The sequence below is a fragment of the Chrysoperla carnea genome, chromosome 4 (assembly GCF_905475395.1).
Source record: "Chrysoperla carnea chromosome 4, inChrCarn1.1, whole genome shotgun sequence".
Lineage (NCBI taxonomy): Eukaryota > Metazoa > Arthropoda > Insecta > Neuroptera > Chrysopidae > Chrysoperla > Chrysoperla carnea.
This window is the reverse complement of record NC_058340.1, coordinates 26,759,650-26,784,445: the sequence shown is the minus strand read 5'-3', so window position 1 is coordinate 26,784,445 and position 24,796 is coordinate 26,759,650. Positions and strand designations below refer to the sequence as shown.

The window sequence follows — 24,796 nt, the reverse complement described above, 5'->3', positions numbered from 1 at the left end:
TTCAAATTCGTTAAGTATTTCAATTTACAAGAAGTCAAATTTACACAATACAAAATGTTCTATTAAAATTTTTTGTTGTTATGAATAATTTTGTTCTTAAAATTTTTTGTGTCCCTAAAGAATAACCACAAGAATTATTTATGCTTCATTTTCCCGTTTATATATATTTTCATGTTGCTCATTACCAGCAGTCCTTAGTGTCGTGTTCTGTTGTGTAGGTATATTTCATTCCTTTTAATTTTTTTGAATATGACAATTAGACAATTAATATGTATATAAAGGCGTTATGCATTGAATCGTTCCTTTTTTTTTATTTTCGTTTTGTTCTTCACTTAAAAACTTTTTCAGTTCTAACTTTTTTTTTTATCTTTTAAATATACACATACAGATATAATTTATAATTAAGATAAGCTAATTATTATGTAATTAATTTTTCCTTTTTATTTAAAAATGTACTTTTTTTTGTACTGTTGTTGTGTACATTTAAAAGCAAAAGTTTTTCTTATGATGTTAAGATTTTAATATCACTTTTTGGGGTGGTAAATTTTATTGTACTAAGCCTTGGTGAGCTCTTCCTCTTTTTATATGATAACGTAAAATAAGAAGGACTTGAAAAGCTGGGAACATTTCTGCAAAATTTTAAGGGAAAAAGGGTAGTTTAGTATAGATTGAGAATAAAAAGTGAGACGTATTATAGAAATTTTAAGCAAATTTTATCCAAGTTGGCCCTTATCACGAAAAATATATAGAAAGTTCATAAGAATCGAATGAAATAAAGAGCTTAATTTAGCTGGTCGTCATATTCCTAATATTTCGATTTTAAGATCCGTTCGTAACTCTAATATTCATTTCCGGACTTTCGTTTGAAACGACATCCATAAAAATTCACAAAAATCCGACGGATCTGGTGTTTTAATTAAATAAATAAGACAATTCTTGACTTTTGTGATTTATTTTCGATTTTATTTAAATTTCATTGTAGCATCAAACACAAATGGGTCAGTTTTGGGGGGTTTCGTTGTAGCATCAAACACAAGCGGGTGAACCTTAATTATAAAATGACCCAATCTTTACTACACTGGATATTATAACCAAACACGTTATGGGATCTAATTATTTGATAACTCTCCCCTACATATAAATATTATCGAAGATAATAAATGAGAACTCTAGGATAGGTCGAAATAAATTTCGATTTTTGCCCCGTGCAGTCCGCCACCAAATTAGCAAAGAGTAACATTCACTAGCTAATTCTTACTGATGATGACTACTTGGTAGTCGAAAATACGTATTTTAAAAATACAAAAAACTGATCTAGGAATTGGGGCAAAAATCGAAATTTATTTCTCCCCTACATAGTTTTCATGCATAAACAGAATACACAATGAAAAAACTTTTGAATTATGTAGCAAATGAAAATGGAACGAACTACAAAAGAATAAACAAAAAATTATTGACCATGATAGACCAAACTTTCGCCAGTATAGAGCCTAATTATATTTTATAAATCCCTTGAGAAAGTTTCGTGTCGAAGAAAATCAAATTAGTTTGAAGTTTGTATGTACAGTCAATTTCGAAAGTTTTCACATTAAAATTTCAATTATTATATGTATTATAAATTCATTCAATGTGTCATTATAGGCTTCCCCCGTTTGAAAACCATCAGTTAAAAACTTTGGTATATAGTGTATTAAAATCCCCCAATAACATAAATCTCTCATTGAATTATTTTGACAAGGTAATTAATTTAAATCTTTTTTCTTTTACAGACAGCACGTAGACATAGAGATACCAAATCAACAGCAAAACCTTCTCAGATATCAACCACACATATCCCGTTACTAGATACAAGTAAGTATAATTGTTATAAAAGTATTTTTTAATAAATATTTGGAGAAAGTATTGTAGACATTTTCGTAGACAATTATCCACGCTGAATATACTCGCAAATATAGCCGATGGAAAGCGCTCACTACCACACTCGTGGTGGTGAATGTTACTTCACAAGTATCTCAATGCTACGAGTGACATTGAAATGACAATAGCTGCTACTGTAGCACTCTGTGCGTTAAAACACACTTTTGAACTGAATTATACAAGTTATTACGATAATGTAAAATAGTTATCACTGTAACAACCTTTTTAGCGAAGTCAGACACAGCGAGGCGAGGCTAGGGAAGACATCACAAATATCACCTACTCATTTTCGTTCCTTCTGCTCTTTTCTCGTAAAAATAATCCTTTGTAGAAAGAGACACATTGTAGAAAGTAATTTCACATAACATCTTATCAATTATAAAATACTTATTGAATAATTTCAATTAAACAAAAACAAAACGAAAAAAAAAATTTTAATTCTTTCATAATACTTAACTACACCGCGCATCATTGTTTCCAATAAAAAAAAAGGACTTTTCAATCCTATTTTCTTTATTAAACCCACATACGCAAAACAATATAAAAAAAAATAATAATAATATTGTCACCATTCTTCATTTATAATTTTTACCCTACATTAAACACGAATTTAAATGATATTTTAAATTTAATTTTCCTATAAAAAGTATTTAAAAAAATTCTGAATTTACATTACAAGTGAAATTTTTTTAAATTAACTTGTATCATTTTTCATTGTTCTATATAACAAAACTTTTTTTTAAATCTGGTAGTATTGCTTTAATAATATAAGCTACGTATACAGAGTGTTCAGAAATAATTCATGGTTTATTATTGTCGGTTGATTATTGGATTCGATTCCTCGTAGAGTGCCACGATACTTTGAGATAAAATTTCAAAATGTATTATCTCCACTCCTGATGTGGAAGGTTGTTAGATCGAAACCCATCCACGTCATAGATTTTTTTAATTTAAAAAAATAGCAATTCGTTTTTAGTAGCGAAAAGAAGACAGTTCCAACTTTTTATAGTATTAAACAAATCTGAAAATAAATATTCGAATCACACTTAAAGGGTCATGTCAGGAAGCATCTGAAGTTAATTATGACTTCTGAGATTCTTGCCATAACTCTTTTTGTTATAACTGTTTGTTTCTATCCTAGTGACTTGGAAGCAGATCGCATGATATCAGTGGTTGTTCATATCGTTTCCGGCTAACGTGAAACGATGCCGATGACTACTTAAATTATCTATTGATTTGGATTTTAATCTACTTCTCTTAAATTTGCCATTCTTTTAAATGAAACTATCGCACTGTTGGCTTCTCTTTCAGATGAATACTGCAGTTTTACATTAAAAATGCTATCGTCATGATCAACTTTCATTAACTGATAGAGATTTTGATATACAGAACAAAAAGGGATTGTTAGATTAAAGTATCATGATTGTTTAAATTATATCTCTGTACCAGTGATAATGTCGATTTTTCAATTTTTATGGGCCCTACATTCAAACTGTGCCCCACGCATTGTTAAGACACGTTGTACGAACGATGACTCGATCTCAGAACTAACATGTACCAGCTTATACAATTCAAACTCATTGTATAAAATCGTTTAAAATTATTATTCAGCTGGAATACTTATGCTATTATTATTTGATTTTGTCCCTTTCCTATATCTCTCACTCTTCTGTCTCTCTAATTTATCTTTTCCATTGTGCCTTTAAAGGATGAGAGATGAATGATATTCGTGTTACTCTCCACTGAGCTGTGTTCTAGTAGGTAACCAATTCGAGTCTGAATATGACATGACTTATAGATGGTCGCCTTTCTATATTATTATTATAATCATTCATCCATTCTTTCTAAAACCTATCATTTATATTCATTACCATTAATTTACAAAATTAATAGCATTAAATGAAATGTTTAACAAACAAATATACAAACAAACGGAATATTGAGGTGTGCAGGATATGGATTTTATAGGTATAAGCTCAGTTATTATAGTTGGCAGCCATTTCAGGATGGCTAGGTATTTGCGATCAAGCTCGGGTTTGGAAATTTACCGCCCCTAAGAATAAGAAGAAATTTACCGTCCCACTAATAAGAACCGTAATTTGAACCCCTCACTATTATCAGAAGTGTTTACTATGAACCTTAAATCAAAAGACTCACTATTTGAAAATACCTACAAATTTTCAAATATCTATCTTAGATAGTTTTTGAGAAAATGGAAATTTAAGTTTTGCCCTAATTTGAACCCCCGAGGGAAAATATAGAGTTTACTCAAACTTGTTTCAAATAATGTTTATTTTTATATAAAGAACATTTTAAAATTTGGTTGTATTTGAATTTTTATTCTATCTGTCACGGGTTAAAAGATGAGTCATACGAATCTCAGTCATAATTACTCGTTAACGAACGCTATAAAAAATTTAGCTCAATATTGGTTTTCGTTTTGGTTCTCTAGAATATTACTTTTTTACTCGAATATCTTCAATGATTCCCAGGATCCCAGGATTAGTTGAGCAATTCTGAAATGACAATCAAATATTACACCTGGCTCAATCCCTATTATGATAAAAGGACTAAATTATTGTTATTTTGAAAAATTACATCAAATTACATACCATTTCACATTAATTAAGTTGATAGGCTGTTTGTTACCTGTGTTTAATTTACCGTTTAGTCGTACAATGTGTTTCAAAATTTTTCAAAAACGCATAGACTAAAAATTGAATTACATTTCCTTTAGATTAGTGGAAATAAAAAGGTATTGTAGTGGTAAGAAATCGTGAACAATCATCCAGATTGTGTTGATTATTGCAAAAAAAATATTTCAAACGCATTTTTTATTGGGAAAACGGAATAAAAATTCGTCAACTATAGGACTAAATATCGAACAGGATAATAACTAACTTTGGTATTTTGAATAACTGTGTACTCTTCACGTAGACAAGTAGACACTTCAGCACAAATAATTGGTTCACCTTACGCCTATACGAATTACTGAATACTTGCAGTTTGTAATTTATCTTTTAAATATGAGTATTGTTTGAGTAAGTAGTGGTTATTTTTAACGAGATTAAAAACTGTCATTTAATATGCTAATAAATTTATGATCATGACAAATAAAATTTTTTAATTAATAACTTCGGCATATAGCTTTGAAGAGGACAATGACCTGATTTTTTTCTTTCAATCTTTAAAGTTTTACTAGAATGTTTTTGGGACGGTTATAACATCTTGTACAATTTATTTTATGAATAATAACTTAAATTGATAATTCTCATTCACGTTTACTTCGAATTTTCGAAATATAACGATTTAAAGGTTTTAAAAAACGTTTTAATCGTTATATTTCGAACATTCGAATTCGAAGAAGTTTATTATGAACCCAAAAAGGGTTCATAAATAAAATCTAATTGACGTTTACGCCATCGATAAAGAATACAAAATTAATAAATGGAATTGGAATTTTGTATATAATAGGGTGAGATAGGCTCTTTAATAAAATTTCTTTGTAGAAAAGAATTACGGCCCTTTTAAAATTTATGGCCAACCCATATTTTTACAATACTTTCCGTTTTATATTTATATAAACGACGATCAAGTCTGAGAATAAATTTTAAATTTTTATATTCCAAAATATACGGGAGCGAAAATTTTCGGAATATGGTGGAAATAGTTTTTGAAGAAATTCTAACAATTGATGTGTTTTTTTACAAAATGTAACAATTTAGTTTACTTGTTCGTAGAGGCAGTGATTTAGCATACTTACACTGAATTCAAAATTTCAAATTGAAGAATCTTTGAGAAATAAAATATTTCCATGTCTGATCTACTAATCTCTCTACTTTATTACATATTAAACGTATGATGTCTATCAGACTATGAAATACCGGATTAACAAGTATAAAGCGAGAATCGATAAATAAAAAATTACATACAAAATAAATTTTAAAACCTCATTTCCTTTTGTAATAAAAAAACAATATCAATACATCCCAATTATATGGTTAAAGCCGGAAAATTGGTTCAAATACAATTAGAAATTTGTGACTACTCAATAATGAATGTAATTTCCTTTAATAATTCAATAGAAAATAAAGCTTTGATTCTATAAGATTGAGTTCATAAAACATTTATTATTCAGTTTATAGTAGAAAGATATTGTTTCCAATCCGAAAATTGAGATATCACAAATTTAGTTCGATTTTAGTCCGTATCTAAAAAATTATTCGTCCAGTCATCAAATGCAACCGATTTTTGTAATTTTCGGGTCAAAACTGCCTTATCTACTTAGTTTTATCGAAATTGGAGATATAAAAAATTTTTCGATTTTTTGCAATTATTTTAATTTACCCCTTTGAAAAATCGAGAAAATCGCAAAAAAATGTTTGTTTTGGAATTTGATGAAACTCGGTGGATGGGGTAATTTTGATCCAAAAAGTATAAAAGCAGATTAATTAAATGATTGGACCTATAGAAAGTTACAGTGTCAGCGAGTATCATTGGCAAAACTTCATTTTCAAAAAAGTTCACTAAAGTACATTACTGGAGTAGAGTCACTGAAGAAAACTTTTTTACATCTTTGAATTTGTTGAGTTTTCATTACGTCGTTCATCAAAACTAACCGGAATAGTTTTAACCACAAGAAATTGTTTCTACCTTCCAGGCTCCAATAATAGTTTATTAATCGGAAAGTTATTGTCTTGACTTTTGAGTCACATTCACCATGCCTTGTTATTATAAACAGATGTATAGAGTGTATTTTATATATTATAAAATATCATAGTAATATTATATATTCTATTATAGATCCATGTCTGGTACATTATTGCCCTAAAGGGCAAGAATGTGTTGTGTCATATTCAGAAGAGGATAATGGTGCAGCACAAGAACGAACGGACGTGAATAGTGAACAACAACAACTAACTGTATGGGCTGAATGTATATGTCAACGTTCCTGTGAAGAGGACACTTTACTTACTGCATCCAGACGAGCACGTCGTCTTGTATGTGGTTCAGACGGACATGTATATCCTAGCCATTGTGAACTTCATCGTGCCGCTTGTCTCTCCGGAAATCATATCACTGTGGAGCATGGTTCACATTGTGTTAGTCATGGTAATGTATAATGGTCATTTTTACTACCCATACCTGCATTTATAATAGGATGTTATTCATTTTTACCCGACTGTGAAGGAGTGGTTGTATTTTAAGCGCATATCTTGAAATCTAGACCGGTTCAAAACTTCCCAATAATTGGCCCCGACTCTTACAGTCGCGATTAAAATAATGGACTTGTTCCTTTCTTTTTAGATTTTATTTAAAGTAGTCGGGTTTTTGATGTTTTTAATTATTTATTTTGCAGTAAAACTTTTTTTAAGTTCTTTCTTAGGTAAGCTTTTAAGTTTAAGTTCTTCAAGTATTGTGATATTGTTTATCTGGGTACAAACGTACTTTCGTCAGGAAAATTCGCCTCAACCGCTTACGTGTAAGGAGTTTTCAAACATAAATGCAAAAATTGTTATCGAAGCACTGAACTAACTTATGTTTCTTAAATTAAAGGGCCAAAAGTAGCTTCTTAGACGAGGCTTTCATCATAAATTTTCCAATTTTGCAAAAATTTTCATCTTGGCTTTAGCCAATGAATCTATAAATAAATGACCAGCATTTTTTCACAATGCCTTACACTAATAAGAAACAAAATTGGAAAATCTTAAAACTCAAAACAATTATACTAGAAAAATAGTTTTCAAATAAACCATTTCATCCGTGTGATTTGTTGCCTGCTTGGCTAAAATTTCATAACAAACACGTTTGGTTTTTTAATAGAAGCAGAATTCAATAATTTTTGTTCGACAATACTAAATTTTTTCGATTCAAAAAGCAAATATCCCCCTTACCATCTGTTTTAGAAATAATATTTATTCACACTTTAAAAAAAAGCTTTCATTAAGCTTTGATTGCACAAATTTTAAATTAATATTAAAAGCACTCAACCAATATACACTTGTCATGGCTGATGTTGACAACGATGTCAATAAAATGGATGCATTTTACTAAATATGTAAAAACACAATTTACTTTTCAAGTATCCATTTCAAGTATAATGATCGCAGGGGTAAATTTTATTATTTTCAACCCTTTTACAGATAAAATATTCCATCCCTAGGACAATAAATTTATTAATTATGAATCGGTCTGATATAATGACCAGCAGAATATTTTATGGAAATGTCAACATATGTGTGTATATATTGTAAAGGTATATGTTATATATGCTTGGACTTGAATAATAGAAATAATCGTTTTTGTTCCTCTAAAGTGTAAGGTCCTTGAGGAATATGCAATTAATTTTAACTCTAACGGTGTCTGTAATACTATTTATCGTTCTATAAAAGTTTAACAAAAAAACCTTTTTTTGTGTGTTGCTTTACTGGTTTTACAAACTGCACTTTTGAACCCCAAGGTTTCATTATTACACACAAGTGACATTTACAAAATTTAAAAAACCCCCTACAAATTTTTCGGGTACGGAACCCTATACTCGCACTTGAAACATAGCTAAGAACAAACGTTAAATTAACTTTCAAACGAAACCAAAAAAATTAAAATCGAATCGAAATCATTCGTTTAGGTGTTACGATGCCACAGACAGACACACACACATAGCGGTGAAAATTATAACAACCCTTTTTTTTAGTTCGGGGGCTAAAAACATAGAATGTGATTTGATGTTTTTACGCGAATTCTTGAATTGCTCCCCATCGTTGTATTTCCCTGTATAGAACCCTCTTAACTCTGCTTCTAGAAGACACCAAATCGGCTTACAAACTGACTTCGGCCTCCAGTGTCAAAACTATATTCTTTAAAATTCCGGTTTATACCTCTAAAGTATCATACAGGATGTGAGAGGATAATCATACAGGATGTGAGAGGATAATAGAGGAAATCATTGCTAACGTCAAAAGTCGAAGTTGCACAGCCGCAATATCTTCTTTGAATATATTAAATAAAAAACTGACTGGCTGACTGACCGATTCATTGACTGATCTTAAACGGATGAACCGATTTTGATTTTTTTCTTTTGTGGTTTCAAAGGTAAATTATTTGAGAGCTATGTTTCAAGTCCACGTTTAGAATTCCACACTCAATAACAATTAGAAAAGAGGTAATGAAACATAGCTAAGAATACTCTCAATAAAATTATCTTTAAAACTAACAAAAAAAATCAGAATCAGTTCATCCGTTTATGAGCTTAGATTTCACAAACGTATCGATCCGACCTTATTTTACTTTGGGAGTTCATTTCAATTTTTTATTTTATATTATTTTCTTCGAACTTATGTTGAACTTCTAATCCGATCAGATATTATTTAATTATAATTATTATTTGAATACAGCAAAGATTTTAAACTATAAAAAACGAGACTTGGCACGTCTCACGTAACTGTATTATTTTGTATCTAAACTTTTTATACCATGTATATATGAAATATACATAATATATTAAGTTTAGTCCCAAGTTTGTAACGCTTAAAAATAATGATGCTAGGAAAGAAATTTTGTCATAGGTGTTCATAAAATCACCTAATTAATCCATTTCCGGTTGTCCGTCTGCTGTGGATACGATAACTCAAAAACGAAAAAAGATATCGAGTTGAAATTTTTACAGCGTACTCAGAACGTAAAAAGTGAGGTCAAGTTCGTAAATGAGCATCATAGGTCAATTAGGTCTTGGGTCCGTAGGATCCATCTTGTACACCGTTAGAGATAGAACAAAAGTTTAAATGTAAAAAATGTTCCTTATCAAAAATTAAACAACATTTTGTTTGAAACATTTTTTCGTAAACATCACTGTTTACCCGTGAGGGTGCCAATTAGGCGTAAATTCTATAATATGTACTATACTTGATTATCAGTTATGTATGTGTCACATGTTTGTATGTGTAATGTGATAAAGAAATCAACACTGACTATGAATGGTATTTCAACAATTAACTCAGTCAATTGTTTGTTTTCACTTGTTTCATTTCAATATAAAATTAATAAAATATTCTTATATTTTTAATTTAGGTAAAGGCTGGGCACCGGGATTACAACATATCTATCCATTTACGGATGTTACTACAAATCCAGAACCAAACCATTCTCCATCATTAACCAACAATATTAATAATAATAATAACGATGATACTACAACAATATCACCATCAAATAGTATTATATCAACAATGACACCATTATTGAGTAGTACTGTTAATCATGAACCAACCATAACTACTTCAAAGATAATAACCACTTCAAATGTCAAACCATTAAATGACAATGATTCAAAGGTATGTAGGTACTTGTAGAATATCATATATATGTGTTTGTGTATTGTTGTGTTAGAAATCATTATTGTTGTTTAACAATATTCAAATTTAACTATTAAAATTAAATGTTTTTAGATTAAATTTAATTTTAATTGAAGGTTTAATAATGTATAATGAAGTTTATAAAGGATATCAAAGTACGCCTTATGTTATTTTATTACTGTTTCAATTTAAACAAACTCTTCATGCGAATGCGGCCTTTAGAGTTCACACCATTAAACTTTTTAGATGATCGAAATAACTGCCCTGAAACACTCCTATATTAATAATAGGGTATTCCACTTTTTTTGAAATAGTACTTCGAAATGTTGATTTTGTTAATAAAAAGCCACCTAAAATTTATTTCGGAAAAATACACACGTTTTCTTGCCAAAAACTTAAATTAAATTTTAAACCTTTATTAAACTGTCAAAAACGCGGGCATCCAATTTGATGACGTAATATGGGTATCACTATACGAAATAACACAAATAAGCTTGACAGATATATTCATAGACATCTGATTATAGGAAATATATAAATACTTATTATCTATGTTTATATTATACCCAGATGTCTACACAGAACTAACTGATGATCTATGACTCATACAGCTATGACATCACAGCAGGGCTTACCGGCGTTTTAGGTCACGTGATATACAGTTTAAAAATTACGATTTTTAATTTTAATATTTTAAAAGAAAAACGTGCTTTTATAACTCGAAATCAGAATATTTAAGTAAATTTTTACATAAATTTTAACTTTTTTCAAATTTTATGATTTATTTTTGACTAACGATAATACCCTATTGTGTTGTAACTAAGTATGGGTAGCTTTGAGGATAAATAGTAGCTTTCTAGACCAAAAAAATACAGAGATCAAAGCCCGACACATTTTGAAAATTTTTTATTGTTTCACAAATTTATAAAACCAATTATCGTTAATATTTCTGTGAAAGTCTCATTTTATACCATTAACGTTATGTTGGGGAAGTAGAGGAATAACCAACTGTCAGTCAGGTTTTATAGCGTTTGGGGCGGGGCCTCCTTTAAACTTGCAAAATACGCGCAAGTATTTTCTAAAATTTGAAAGTTTGTATATTGGTGCAGAATATTATAATAAATATAGAAATTGTAGTCAGTATATTTCTGTTCTGTAACCGGTCGCGTCAGTCACGCGTTGAACTTGTCACCTTTAATCGGCGACTGACACTCCCTGTTACAGAAATATACTGGCCAATATACTTTTGCACCAATATACAAATTTTCTGATTTTTGAAAATACTTGCTCGCTTTTTGCAGAAGTAAAGCCGCCCCAATGCCAAACGCCACAGCAACCGGCTGACTGGCGACAGTCTATTTTTCTACTCCAGCAATATAACGTAAATATTATAAAATCAGCCTTTAGAGAATGCTTGTCGCTCACCTCTCGTACTATGGAATGATGGCTATTTTTCATACCTCATAGATGGTGGGTATAAATGTAAACATTCGCGATTTTTTATTAAAATCAAAAACAAAAATTTCCCATGCTAAATGGATACTACTTTTTGCTTTTGGTCGTTTAACTTCCATATTTATGCAAATATCGAAAAACTTTAAATCCACTATCTAAGGGGGGGGGGGTGCAGAAAGAATATTGAACTGAAATTTAAATTCTTTTATTATGGATTTGACTGATGACCAAAGAAAAAATTCTACGTCAAAAAAGAAAAGAAATAGTGAGCAAAATTATTTCATTATTAGGCATGAAAAGTCTAAAACATACAGCAGGTATATATTATTCTTAAATTTTGGAAAGAAGTTAATTCAAAAATATAAAATCCACTCAACAAAGCATACAAAGCTTAAATTATTTAGGTAATGTTACACAACATAATCCATGCTCCAAATAATACCTAGAATAATTGTATTAGAGGACAGACACAATAAATTACAATTTTCTCATGCATATACAATTTTACTGTATAATGTTTGAAACCATTGTGTGGTGTTTTACTAAGGTAATACGTATTACGATTGTCCTATAGTTTATTTTTTATATACAAAACATTCCAATTTAGTTATGGTATGTGCATTACGACAACCAGAATACAGAGTGCTACGTTTCTCTACCGAGTACATTTATCGCTTATACTTTTATTATCGCTTGTACTTAGGGACTATTAGTATATGTACGCAAGCGCATTAACGAAGAGCTAATTGTCAATTATCTATTTTTACCTTAAAATTAGCTTTTGTTAAACATATTGGGTATTGAATTCATTCATACCCTCAACTTTTCTTACACGGGTCGAATATTTCTCAAGTAAAAATATTTTTGGCTCGGCATAACGAAGCCATAAACAAAATTTCAGCCCCTTTGTAATGTTATTATGAAAGAAAGTATAAAAACTAAAACCCAAATACTACAAAATCATCTAAAACTGTAATTATTAATAAAGTTTTCATTACACTCGGGGGATCGATTTGTGATATACTTTTGAATCTTGGGATCTCGACAATTTTATTTATCATAACAGTTTCAGATGATAATATTTTCTTTATTCTTTTTAGAGTGATATTTGGTTGTAATCGGGTTTAAATTTTTGATATTTATTTTACATAATGATATTTTTAAGACGAAAATGTATCCAACTCACGATCTAAGTTTGGCAGGCTTCGCTCTTGCTAGAATATAAAAGTCAACTATTATAGAATCAACTGCAATAGTGAAGAAGACTACACACTTTAAACCTTACAAAATAAAAAAAGCCATTAAAAAAATAAAACCGAGTGTAGTGATAGTAAATGTACTTTTGTATGTTATAATATATAAATCAAAGCCAAATTTTAAACAAGCTAAAACCTGAAAATCCCCAATTTCAAACAGCACTTTTTCAACAACATAAAGTATCATCGTAATGATATCACAAGGGTGCATATTTAATTTCGATCGATAATCAAACTGTACGCTCTTTGGTACATGTTTTAAGTTACAGAACGATTCATTTTAAACGATCATAGTTTTTAACGAAGAGTCGAGTCGTTTTTTTCGATTATATGCTAGATATGAGATTAGCAGAACAAGTTGAATCGGGGAGGGAGAGTAAAATTTTTGAAGGCCGGGGTGAAACGGAAAGACATTCGTTTTAAATAATACAAAAAAATACAAAAATCGTAATACAAAAAAAAACATGCCTGTGATATTGTGCAAGCAGGTTTTTTTTTTGTATTACGAGCAACCTTACTCCAAAAATAGAAAATTCAATGAAAAACATTAAATAAACACTACCTACTAAATAACACTATAGCCTGAAGTGGAGTCAATAAAATGAATCACCCAATACATAGAAAATGCACATAATATAAAATAAAACATAAAATAACTTTAAAATTAGCTTCAATAACATTTTTTTTTTCAAATGGGAAATAAAAAAAAATACATCGAATCTGTTTTTATTTGTATAAATCGACATCAACATGAAAGTAACGTGAATGATTTCGGTTGTTTTAAAATTTATAGCTATTTTATTACTTTCAACGTTCAAAATTTTTATATACAAGCTATACACACGTAGGTTATATGATCATGTCTAAATACAAGTAGAATCAGCACTTTTTTTTTACGGGAAATGTCAATTCTATAAAAGTTTAAAAACAGTCGCAAACAATAAACAAGTTGATTTATTAAGTTCATTAAAATCTAAGGATATCATTTGATATCCAAAAATAAAGCTCTTTCCGTAATCAAACGTGCTTGAAACTATCGTCAGATGTGAAACAGTGATAGAGATTTTTAGATATTATACTGTACTCAGAATCTTGTTACGAGAAAGTATCTTAATTATAACTCTCATCATCTTTAATCTGAAATCTGAAATATATTAATATTACCTCTTTTTGAAAGGCTTTTCGCTTTAAAGTTATGCTATATCGATCGTATTTTTAAAATAGAGAAACTATTCTTTTAGTCGTTTTAAGCAAAAGTTTACCATGATGCTAACCAATCATTCTTTCCAGATTAAGGAACAAACTTACATTTATTTATTGTTATATTTTGTATGCGGTTGCTAAAAATAGTTTTCAATTACAGTTCAATATCATTTTTACCTTCAACAAAAACAACGATAGATGCCGTTGGATACTCGATAGGAATTATGTCATTTTGCTGTAATTTATATATATATATATATATATATATATATATATATATATATATATATATATATATATATATATATATATATATATATATATATATATTTTTAATTAACAAAGTTTTTCTATCGTTGTGGTTGGGTTTTGACATGACTTCATTGAGAATACTATTAACATTTCAAGTAAATAAAGCAAATCGCGCGATAAGGATCAAAGTTCCACAAATAAGCGATGAATGATCCTCACCGTTTTATCCAACGAATCGCAAGTTAATGGAACTAGACTTATATTTGTATGAATTATATCACAAAGTGCATCGAAAAAATAAAAATTTTGGACCCAATTATAAACAGATATCAATGATAAAGGATTTTCTGAGCATATATATGATCAAATACCTGTCTCGTTCAAGAATAGCAACTCTATTCAAGCAAAAAAAAATTAAGTTCTATTGCTTTAAAATTAACTTTGGTTTGAATATTCTTCTCTGTAGCTTCCCGCTCTGTAGTTTTCATGTTGGCCAGTATACATACTTCCTGAATATTTAATAGCCACGAACATGAAATACTGAATATGACACAGTCATATTTATTGCATTCTATGACTATAACATTCAGATATTCCATTCCAGCAAAAAGTTGTAATGGCAATTACAAGTTGATTCTTACAGAATGTGTTAAGCCTCTCTTATGATAATCATTTTGCTTAGGAAATGAGGTACTAAATATTCTTAGTTCCTCTAATGATTGTATGCAGAGTTAATGTAAATGATTGGATGCAGAGTTTCTGAGATATCGCAATATTTGGATCGATTTTAGTCCGTATCTCAAAAACTATTCGACCAGTCATCAAATGTATACGATTTTTGTACTTCCTGGGTCAAAATTACCTTATATTATTATATCTCGAATTTTTGCAATTTTTTCAGGGGATACCCCTTTCAAAAATTCGAGAAAATCGCAAAAAAAAATTTTGTTTTTTAATGTGATGAAACTCTGTGGATGGGGTAATTTTGATCCAAACAGTATAAAAATCAGGTTAATTTTATGATTGGACCTATAGTAAGTTACAATGTAAACGAGTATCATGGGCAACACTTCATTTTCAAAAAATATAGATTTCCCTACCAAAAAATTAAAATCCATAAAATTGTGAACAAAAAGAGAGGATCAGTGAGGGATATAACTTGATAGTCTTTGTTTTTAAAGGAGAAATTGCCCAGCAAAGCGGGCGGGTATCTGCTAGTATAGGATATAAAAATTATGGTTCTAAAAATTCTGATAATGTCATATTAATTTGATATAGAAAGGCTTCAAAAAATTTGTACAGACCCTTGAGAGACTAATTGTCGACATGCAAACACTACAAGACGTCCAGGATACAAGAAAAATTTAGATTAACTCAAACCAGAAGCAAACATTTTATACATCCGGTATTATGCATTCAGTTTATTCTCTCGTATTGTTTCCAGAACCTTCTTTTGTTTATAATTAATTCTAACAAAAAAATCAATTTATTACAATGTCTTATTATCATAGTATTATTATTGTTCTAAGTGTCAGTACCATACGTCAATAAATTAAATATGTATTTCTTTGTTTTATCAACAGTTTAAATCTAAAACGGATTCATCCGGCGAAGATATTTTAGATAATGAAATTGATGAAGATAATGAAATTGATGATGAAGATTTAGGTGATGATCTTGATTATGATAAAGAAGAGTGTACAGTTCAAGAATATGAAATTATGAAGGTAAGAAAATGATTAAATGTTACATATATTACATACACCGGAAGCCAGTTAGACATTTTGGTACATAAATTCTGAAAAGAGCGGTTTCTACGTTTCAGCCTTGACGTATTTCGTTACCTACCCAAAAAATGAAAATGATCAAAAAAATTTGAAATTTTATTTATCAATTAATCACTCTTTTATAAGTTTTTTGTGAAAAATTCATATCGATTCTCTGTGCGGTTTAGGAGAAATTAGCTATCAAAGTCAGTGTCTTTACCGAAAAAAAATTTTTCATTTTTATGCACAGCTCTTAATTTGGTATGATTTTAAAGCTTAAAATTTGAGGAATATTGATAAAAGTATTTTATGTTAATGATAAAACATTTTCAAAAAAACCTATTGACTAAAAAACCAACATGTATTACGACTTCGTCATATACTACGACGTGAAAAGGGTTGTTTTTAATAATTAGTTTTTTGTAAACTGTACTGAGAATCGATTTGAAATTTATGCAGGAGGCTTATTAAATATTCATTAATTCGCACACAAAATTTCAGTTTTTATGCAACACTTTCGTTTTGGTATCGAAACACCTTAAAAAAGTCCACATTTTATAAGCCTCCGTATTTAGCATCATTACAAGTGACGCACGCTTATCCCTTTCTGAAGTCCAACAGATTGCAGCTATAGAATAGTAACTTGCTTCACTTACTTTTTTTCGATAAGTTGTATCAACTTGTGTTAGCCTATATAAAATCCATATAAAATCAAATAATTTTTTTCAGGATAATTTATTACTGTACAATCATGCAAGATTAATGTCAAAAGACAATCACAGTAAGGATTATTTAGTCTCAATCATGTTCTCACATTATGACATCAACAATAATGGAAATTTGGAGAGTGATGAACTGAAACAGGTAATATAATCAATTTAAATATAAAAAGAAAAAAAATACTGATGAAAAATATATATTTAACAATCATTTATCTTCTTCAAAAAGAATAAAAAAGAAATACAAATGATATAATCATTTATGAATATTCGAGGCTGCTGTATGTTTTTTTATTCTAACAAAAATATGTTTTCTGAAACTGTAATTGATGTAAGAAAAATCTTTTTATAGAAAATATTGGATGGGATTTGAAAAACAACAGGAAAAGGAAATCTTAATATTTTATGTATGCATTAAAGTTTGTTTTTACAAAATATTAAAATTCAAACATTTGTAACTGGTTTCACATTATTTTATTTGAAAAAAATTTTTTTTTCAATTCTCTTTAATTATTAATTCATTTCTTTCTAAAGATAAGATTTACATTATTTCTGAATGACGTAATAGTTTAATTAGTAAAAATTACTGAACGTAATTTTAATATTTATCAAATTTACCGATCGTCAAGTTTACTGTCACATTATATTATTATCCATTAATATATTCTGGCTGCGAATAAAGTATTAAATAATGGATAAAAAATTTAGATGTCTATAATTCATCCGTTCTATATGTTTTAAGATTTCCACTCTATACAATTTACACGTGTCCCAAAGCGAATTTCAATTACCTACCACGAAAAAAATTACAAAATGAATATTTCATGTCACATTCAAAAAAATTAAATATGAATATAATAATATCTTTTCACTTTTATTTATCACAAACATTATTTCATATTTTTAGTTTTGAATTTATTTTATAATCATAAATCATTCTTAATGATGTACTGACATTTTTGACCTAATTATATTTACCGTCATATTGTTGTCCCATTATATAATTGCAAGACGAAAATAGATTATTTTTCCTACACATACAAATTTGTCCATAATTTATTACGGGTGTTCATAAATATATATTACGTTGCAAAAAATAGCAGAATCAGTAAAATATTTTATTATATTATGCGAGACATTGAAAACCCGTTGAAAATAAAGAAAAAACTAATTTTCTAGTATTAAAAACATAGGCCATTTTCGTTAAAATCTTTTTTTTAGCAAATCAACCCACGTTCTTTGATTTGTAAATCGCTTATTGTTTCATGCAGTTACCGAGAAATACCTATTTTCATGCGGATAATATATTTCTTTTCAACGAAAATTTTTGTCCATAATATTATTTTATTCATTTGGCTTAAAGATTTCCCAACTTCATTTAAAGATCAGTATGGTTTAGGGATACCTTAACTGATTATCCTCATTACCGGGATTTAAAAAGTGTATAGCCCTTATCTTCTTTGCATTTTGGTTCCCAATATTCGGATAACGCGGAAATTTTCACGTCTCTATCGTTTTTGGTTTTCGTTTGCTTGAATGTCATCTTTTACATGGCTGTGTGTGGGAACTGATAAGAGGCGGGTGTCGATCGTTTGGATTCTTGGTGACGCTTTCCACATACGATTAATCACTATGATTAATCTAACCTTTTCCTTCTAGACTTACTTTCATTTATTAAACAATCTATGCAATTGGCGACTTCTACCAGAGGCCATAGGATGTTCAAGAAAATTGTATATACATATTAGGATTACATCATATTTAGTAAAATGCAAAATAGTATCTTATATTAATTTTTCACTTCCTGTGAAATTTTTTTATTATATTTACTTTGCCCCGTCGATACATCACTTTGACGACCCGAGGTTGGATTTAATATAAGTATACAATATCGGCCATTTTATTTAATTAAGGATAGGTTTACGTTTTTTTAATTACACAGTTTCTAGACCGGATATATAACAGGATGGGACTAATCAATATAAAATACTAAAAATATTTTTTTTCATTATTTCCACCGATTCTCAAATATACTATAAGAGATACACAGCGATTAACATTATTTCGAACGTAAGATAAGTCTCTTTATCTGATCTGAGCAGTTTTCGAAATTACTGTTAGTGTAATAGATGTCATATCTCAAGAATTAGACGAATAAATTTAAAATGGATTGTGTTCCTCTCAAAATACCCAATTTTCAACCTAAGTGTTTCAAAATAGTATACATTTTAACCATTGCAATTGTTTGTAGGTGGCAGACACGGAACATTTAGAAGCATTAAGTGGTGCGTGTTCACTAAGTGACATGGTAAAATTCGATGATTCCGATCAAGATTCCCGTTTGAGTATAAATGAATTCTACCTCGCCTTCAGTAAGTTTTACAGTAAGTTTCTGGCTGGCTCTGCTTGGTTATTTAGAAAATTAAAAACGCTCTGTCAATGAATTTTTTTTTATTATGCTTTGCTGCCCGAAAGTTCAGAATCAAAGCATATATATTTGTAAAAAAAATTTAATATTTATGTTTATTTTTTTAATCAACAAAATTAATTATTAATTGTGATAAGTGTGTTAGATTTAATGATTGTAGTTAAAAACTAATTGTTAATGAATCAAAATTTATATTTATTAGTTTTATTACCACGATTTTTTATTTTTCCGTTTTTTTATTGGTGACATTTTTTTCAATTTTTATTTTTCTTATCAATGATGGTACAGCCGTAAACTTCAACAGCAAAGTGTTTTTTGAATAATATGTTTTGATTTAATTTAGATTTTGAATATACATTAATTTGATCACAGGTCTCAATTATAAATTTTGGAAAAATTATTATTTTTCATACGATGAATCAGGTATATTGATTTCAATTTTCTCTAATATTAAAAACACTTATAGAAATTTTTTATAGGCTCTTTGAAATAAACTTTATTTTTAATTTACAATCCTCCTAGCATGTTTAAAATTTCAAATTTAGGTGAACCTGAAGGAAGAAGTATTTTTTATTTTGTACTTTTTTTATCCACTTGAATATGAGTTTTTAAAGAGCATGCGCATGCATTTTATTAACTTATTTAATAATTAACTTTTATTTTATTTGTTTATTTAAATCTTTACTTTTTCCACTTCTTTGAAACTTTTTTTCATGAAAGAATATCTGAAAAAAACTACTTTTCACTTTCAGCAGCGGCAGATTTTATAAAACTTTTAGGTATAAATAAATATACAGGCAGTTTGATTCATGTATTGGGGACTGGGTAGATTTATTGAAATTCTTTTTAGCAATAAAAATTAATCTGATTTGGCTCAAAATAGAAATGCACAAGATAAAAGGTCTGAATTTATTCTTTGTTCTTGCTTCAATCTCGAAAATGCGAACAAGTTGTCATTTGAAGTTAAGGAATCAGCTAAAATTTATACGTTACATACATTATGTATGTATTTGTTTATAGCATATTCTGTATCCACTGAGGAAGTGGAAGGAAAGATGCACTTTTTGCTTTGTGTGTAAGAGTGTCTATCTTTCTTTACTTATATGACGTAAAAAAAACCAACGAATGCTTAATCAACACTGTCTATACATGGTATTTCAACAATTAACTCAGAGAAAACTTTTACCAAAGAGAAAAACTAATCGAAAATTATTAATTCGAACGTTTTGGCATTAGTATTTTTTTAGTAATTTTCCGTTAATTTCACCAATTTTTTTTATAATGACTTTAAAAAATTTTAGATTTATCAATAGATTTTAAGTGGAAAAAGTTTTTAAGTTTAGAAAATGACAATACATTTAGGTTTTTTCAGCATGATAATTTTTAAATACAAATTTTTAACCGAGCATGAAGCAGATATAATATTTGGTATAAAAGGTAACAAAAATTGGCATCTTGTGATTTATGCATTACAATTTGGGAACATATTGCTGTTAAAATTGATTAATTCGCAGAAGAAATAGCTGGAAAAATTAATTAATTCGTAGTGGTAGTCCTTAAATAATTTTAGAAAGCAAAAATTTTTAACAATTTAATAAAATATGGAGCAAATACCAATAAAGTAGTAAACGAAAATTTTTTGTTTAAAGGTGTTTCGGTGGTTTCTTTAGACAAGGCATTAGAAACCAATCATTTATCGGCTCGTGTTGGAGATAATGTTGAAATCAAGTGTGATGTTACCGGATCACCATTACCACCAATTGTTTGGAGACGTAATGGCATTGATTTGGCATCGTTAAATGAAGATGAGGTAAGTTTTTGGCTTCATTAAATTATGAAAATAGTTCAAATTATTTAGTGCAATTTTATTTCAGGTTCGAGTTTTTAGCGATGGGAGTTTGTATTTAACTAAAATTCAGTTACATCATGCTGGCAATTACACTTGTCATGCGCAGCGTAATAAGGATATAATTCAAACGCATGTTCTGATTGTCCATAGTAAGTAATTTGAAAATAATAGGAAAACATATTGAAACCTCTTTTACTACTTATGCTTATTTTTGTAGCAATTCCTGAGGTAAAAGTAACACCGAAAATTCAATCAAAACGACCTGGGGAAGATGCTATTATGTATTGTCATGTTGTGGGTGAACCCTTTCCAAAAGTAGAATGGCTGAAAAACGATGAATCGCTTCGCCTTGATTTGCCACATAAATATCAAATTGTTGGGAATGGTACTGCGTTAAAAGTACGAAATATTGCTTATGCGGATACAGGAGCTTATATGTGTCAAGCAACTAATACAGGTTAGTTTACATTTTGGACTACAGAAAACATATGGGTGACATAAAATTTTGAATTGTTTTAGGAGGATTGACCCGAGATATTAGTTCACTAGTAGTCCAAGAACAACCAACTCCAAGTAAGTATTCATTCGTTTTAATTAGACATACTGCAAAAATGGAAAGACTGTCACAAAATATTACACAAACACATTTTCATACAGTCCAAATTTCTAAAACGTTCTTAAAATTCGCTAATTGTTGGGAAATATTCTATTTTTTGTGAACCAGCGATCAACGCCCCAACAAGCGGCATACGTGTTTTAACGGTGCAAAACCAGCAAAATTACCTAAAAAAATCCTTGAGAAGAAGAACTAGCTTTCAAAAGATCCGTGAAAAAAAATTTAATTAGTCCACAATTGGTCAAGCTTTCATAGTTGGGGTTGACTTTTTTGTCCGTATTGATTTTGCTTTCTGCTTTTGATTTTTGCTTTAGTATTGATTTTTTGATTTTGAGCGGAAGATTTTTTCCTATATTAACCAGATTAAACTATTTGCTAAGATTAATTAAACATAATAATTATTTAGAAAAAACAAAGTAGCTTTTAGGATCGATCTACTGGCCCATGCGAGATAGGTTGTGCCTTTCTCAAACAAACCCATGGCTGTATGTGTAATTTCACGGTTATCGGGAAATTCGTACTCGTTCTTTACCAGCCATAAATACAATTACTAAAAAATGTTTACACATTTTTAGCTGCCACATTAGAAGAACGAAGATTTTTTGCATTCCATGAATGGGGTATTTCAATTTATGAACCATCGACGTGCCGACTCAATCATCAAGTACAAGCAACGGATATTATACCCGGTACACAGGAATATGTTTGTGGAGATAAAGGTATTCCATGTAGTTGGGGTCGTGCAATTAATGTAGCCGATCGTTACGTGTATGTAACACAACCCGAACGTGATCGTGTTTTGATTATTTCCAAAATACAAATGGTTGTTGTGGATGTTGTCACTACCGATAAATATCCAGTGGAATTATATTATGTTCCACATTTGGATCAAGTATGGGTTTTAAATTGGCGTTCAGAATTTGATACTGGAGTTAAAACGATTCAAGTAAGTAAAAATTCTGTTTTATATTTAAGGTGAATTCATTTTAATTTTTCCAACGCTATTCTTTTAGGTTATTCGAGATGCTGGTCAAAAACGTAAACATCATACTGTTCATCCAGAACCTATTGATGGGCAGTTTGATTTAGTTAAAGGCTTATATATTCCATCACCAAATCAGGTTAGTTCATTGGTTAGGAAATCCATTCCATCTTCCGTTTCTTTATATAGCAATTATATCGAATTTGTGCAATGTAAAATTCAGTCAACATGATACAAGCCTATTTAAAGTCATTCGAAACTTTCAATGGGCTTGCATTAAGTCTACGATCAAGCGTAGTTTTAGTGATTCATTTCAATATTCCCAAAACCAATAGGCGAAACGAGATCGTCTGCAACGATAGTAGTGTCGGGGAGTTAGTAGTAATTTTATACTAGAGGAGGAGAAATACATTTATCAATAAGAGTTTTATACTTTTTAGGAACCAACTCAACACGATTACAAATACGGCTATGTAACACATAGTAACCAGAGAGGACTTTACAAATTAGATTTATCAAATTTGCGATATATCAGATCTGTGGATTTAACACCATACAACTGTGTTCCAAATAATATCGAATTCTCGCCAATATGTAAGTATGGAAACACAAAAAGATGTATGGCAATAAGTAATCATTTTTCTTTTCCTTTTGGATAGACGGTCTTGTAATATTACAATGCGTAGAACCAGTTACAAATAGAGCCACAGGACAATTACTTTTAGATTATTTAACAGATTCAGTTGTTGGTTCAAAACCAAGTTTATCTGGTGTACCGTATGTGTCACCAGATGCTCGGCGATTAGTAACACTCGATCATACTGATAATGGTGCAACATTGGTTGTCCAGGAAGTTACAGGTAATTGCTTTTTACGTTTACCTATAGTTATTTCAAAAAAACTTAACTTTCTTTTTTAATTATAGCAACTGGACTGAAATTCTCTTTTGATGTAAAGACGTCGTTAAATATCAGTGATCTTACATTTTATCCTTCACAAACTACGCACAGCTATGATTTATACTCCAGTGCTAGTGACAAAGAAGATATTTTATTCTTAAACTTACTCTCAGGTAAGTGTAGAAAACTTTAAGCTTAACTAATAGAATAGCTGTAACATTGTATTAAAAGCTGTTGCCTTTGAAAAATCGAGGAAATAACAAACAAATTTAGTTTCGGAATTTGAGGAAACTAAATGTGCATCTAAGTTAATTTTTGCTCGAAAAATCCTATGTCAAACATCAGGTTCATTTAGATTACACGATTGGATAAGCAGTTTTTAAATTTCAGCAAATTAATCCTAATTTATTGTTTCTAGGCAAAGTTGAAATGATAACAGGTGTCGGGAAAGCAATGCCTTCCAGTTTAGCGCAATGGGGAAATCCAAATAGACCTATCACTGCCTCAGGTAATTTAATAACTATTTTTAATATTATTTGATCATATTCGGATGAAGGAATCCCTTATACCCAGCATTCATAATAAACAGTTAAACTATTCCAGGATCAAGCAGTGGCTGTGACTAAAACAAATTGTTGAAATTTACAACTATGTTTACAAATAAGTTTTATTTTATAGGTCAATTTGGACAATATATGGTATCACCTTCCAATGCAGCACTATTTGTGGTGAATGGTCGAACACGAACTGTAAACTGTGAAATTGGTGGCTTAACACATCCACGTGCTGTAGTTTGGACAACATTACAGTATCACTGAAATATTTACAACATAAAATAAATAGTTATAACCCCAAAACTCATCAATCCTTAAACTATAAAAAAAACAAAAAAAATTAATCCCAAAATAAATTTAAAGAAAAAACAACAACAAAAAAAACATGTCCTATAAAAAAAAAATGCCCGTTAATAATGTTATTTTTTTAAAACTGTATAATTATGAAAAAAAGTACCATTATAAAACCAAAAAAAAAAAAAAAAATTCTATAGGAATATTAAAAAAGAAATATCATATTTGTAATTATTAATTGTGGTTAAAAGACAC

The 24,796-nt window shown here is 29.4% G+C and overlaps 1 protein-coding gene across 2 annotated transcripts in view; it reads left to right on the top strand.

Moving 5' to 3' along the window:
- LOC123297256 (follistatin-related protein 5-like) overlaps positions 1-24,588 on the top strand; it is a 139,058-nt gene extending 114,470 nt beyond the window's left edge. The window contains exons 2-18 of one of the 2 annotated variants that reach the window (XM_044878848.1): positions 1,770-1,851; positions 6,721-7,029; positions 9,985-10,247; positions 16,018-16,161; positions 16,930-17,064; positions 19,171-19,291; positions 20,997-21,157; positions 21,222-21,345; positions 21,414-21,653; positions 21,716-21,769; positions 22,388-22,758; positions 22,826-22,933; positions 23,235-23,388; positions 23,454-23,654; positions 23,720-23,866; positions 24,112-24,201; positions 24,372-24,588. In XM_044878848.1, the coding sequence (XP_044734783.1) occupies positions 1,770-1,851; positions 6,721-7,029; positions 9,985-10,247; positions 16,018-16,161; positions 16,930-17,064; positions 19,171-19,291; positions 20,997-21,157; positions 21,222-21,345; positions 21,414-21,653; positions 21,716-21,769; positions 22,388-22,758; positions 22,826-22,933; positions 23,235-23,388; positions 23,454-23,654; positions 23,720-23,866; positions 24,112-24,201; positions 24,372-24,511 (2,844 nt within the window). In that variant the 3' untranslated portion in view covers positions 24,512-24,588. Of the gene's footprint in view, positions 1-1,769; positions 1,852-6,720; positions 7,030-9,984; positions 10,248-16,017; positions 16,162-16,929; positions 17,065-19,170; positions 19,304-20,996; positions 21,158-21,221; positions 21,346-21,413; positions 21,654-21,715; positions 21,770-22,387; positions 22,759-22,825; positions 22,934-23,234; positions 23,389-23,453; positions 23,655-23,719; positions 23,867-24,111; positions 24,202-24,371 lie in introns of both variants that reach the window. The other variant, XM_044878847.1, reaches the window with a different exon arrangement.
- The last annotated feature ends 208 nt before the right edge of the window (positions 24,589-24,796 follow it).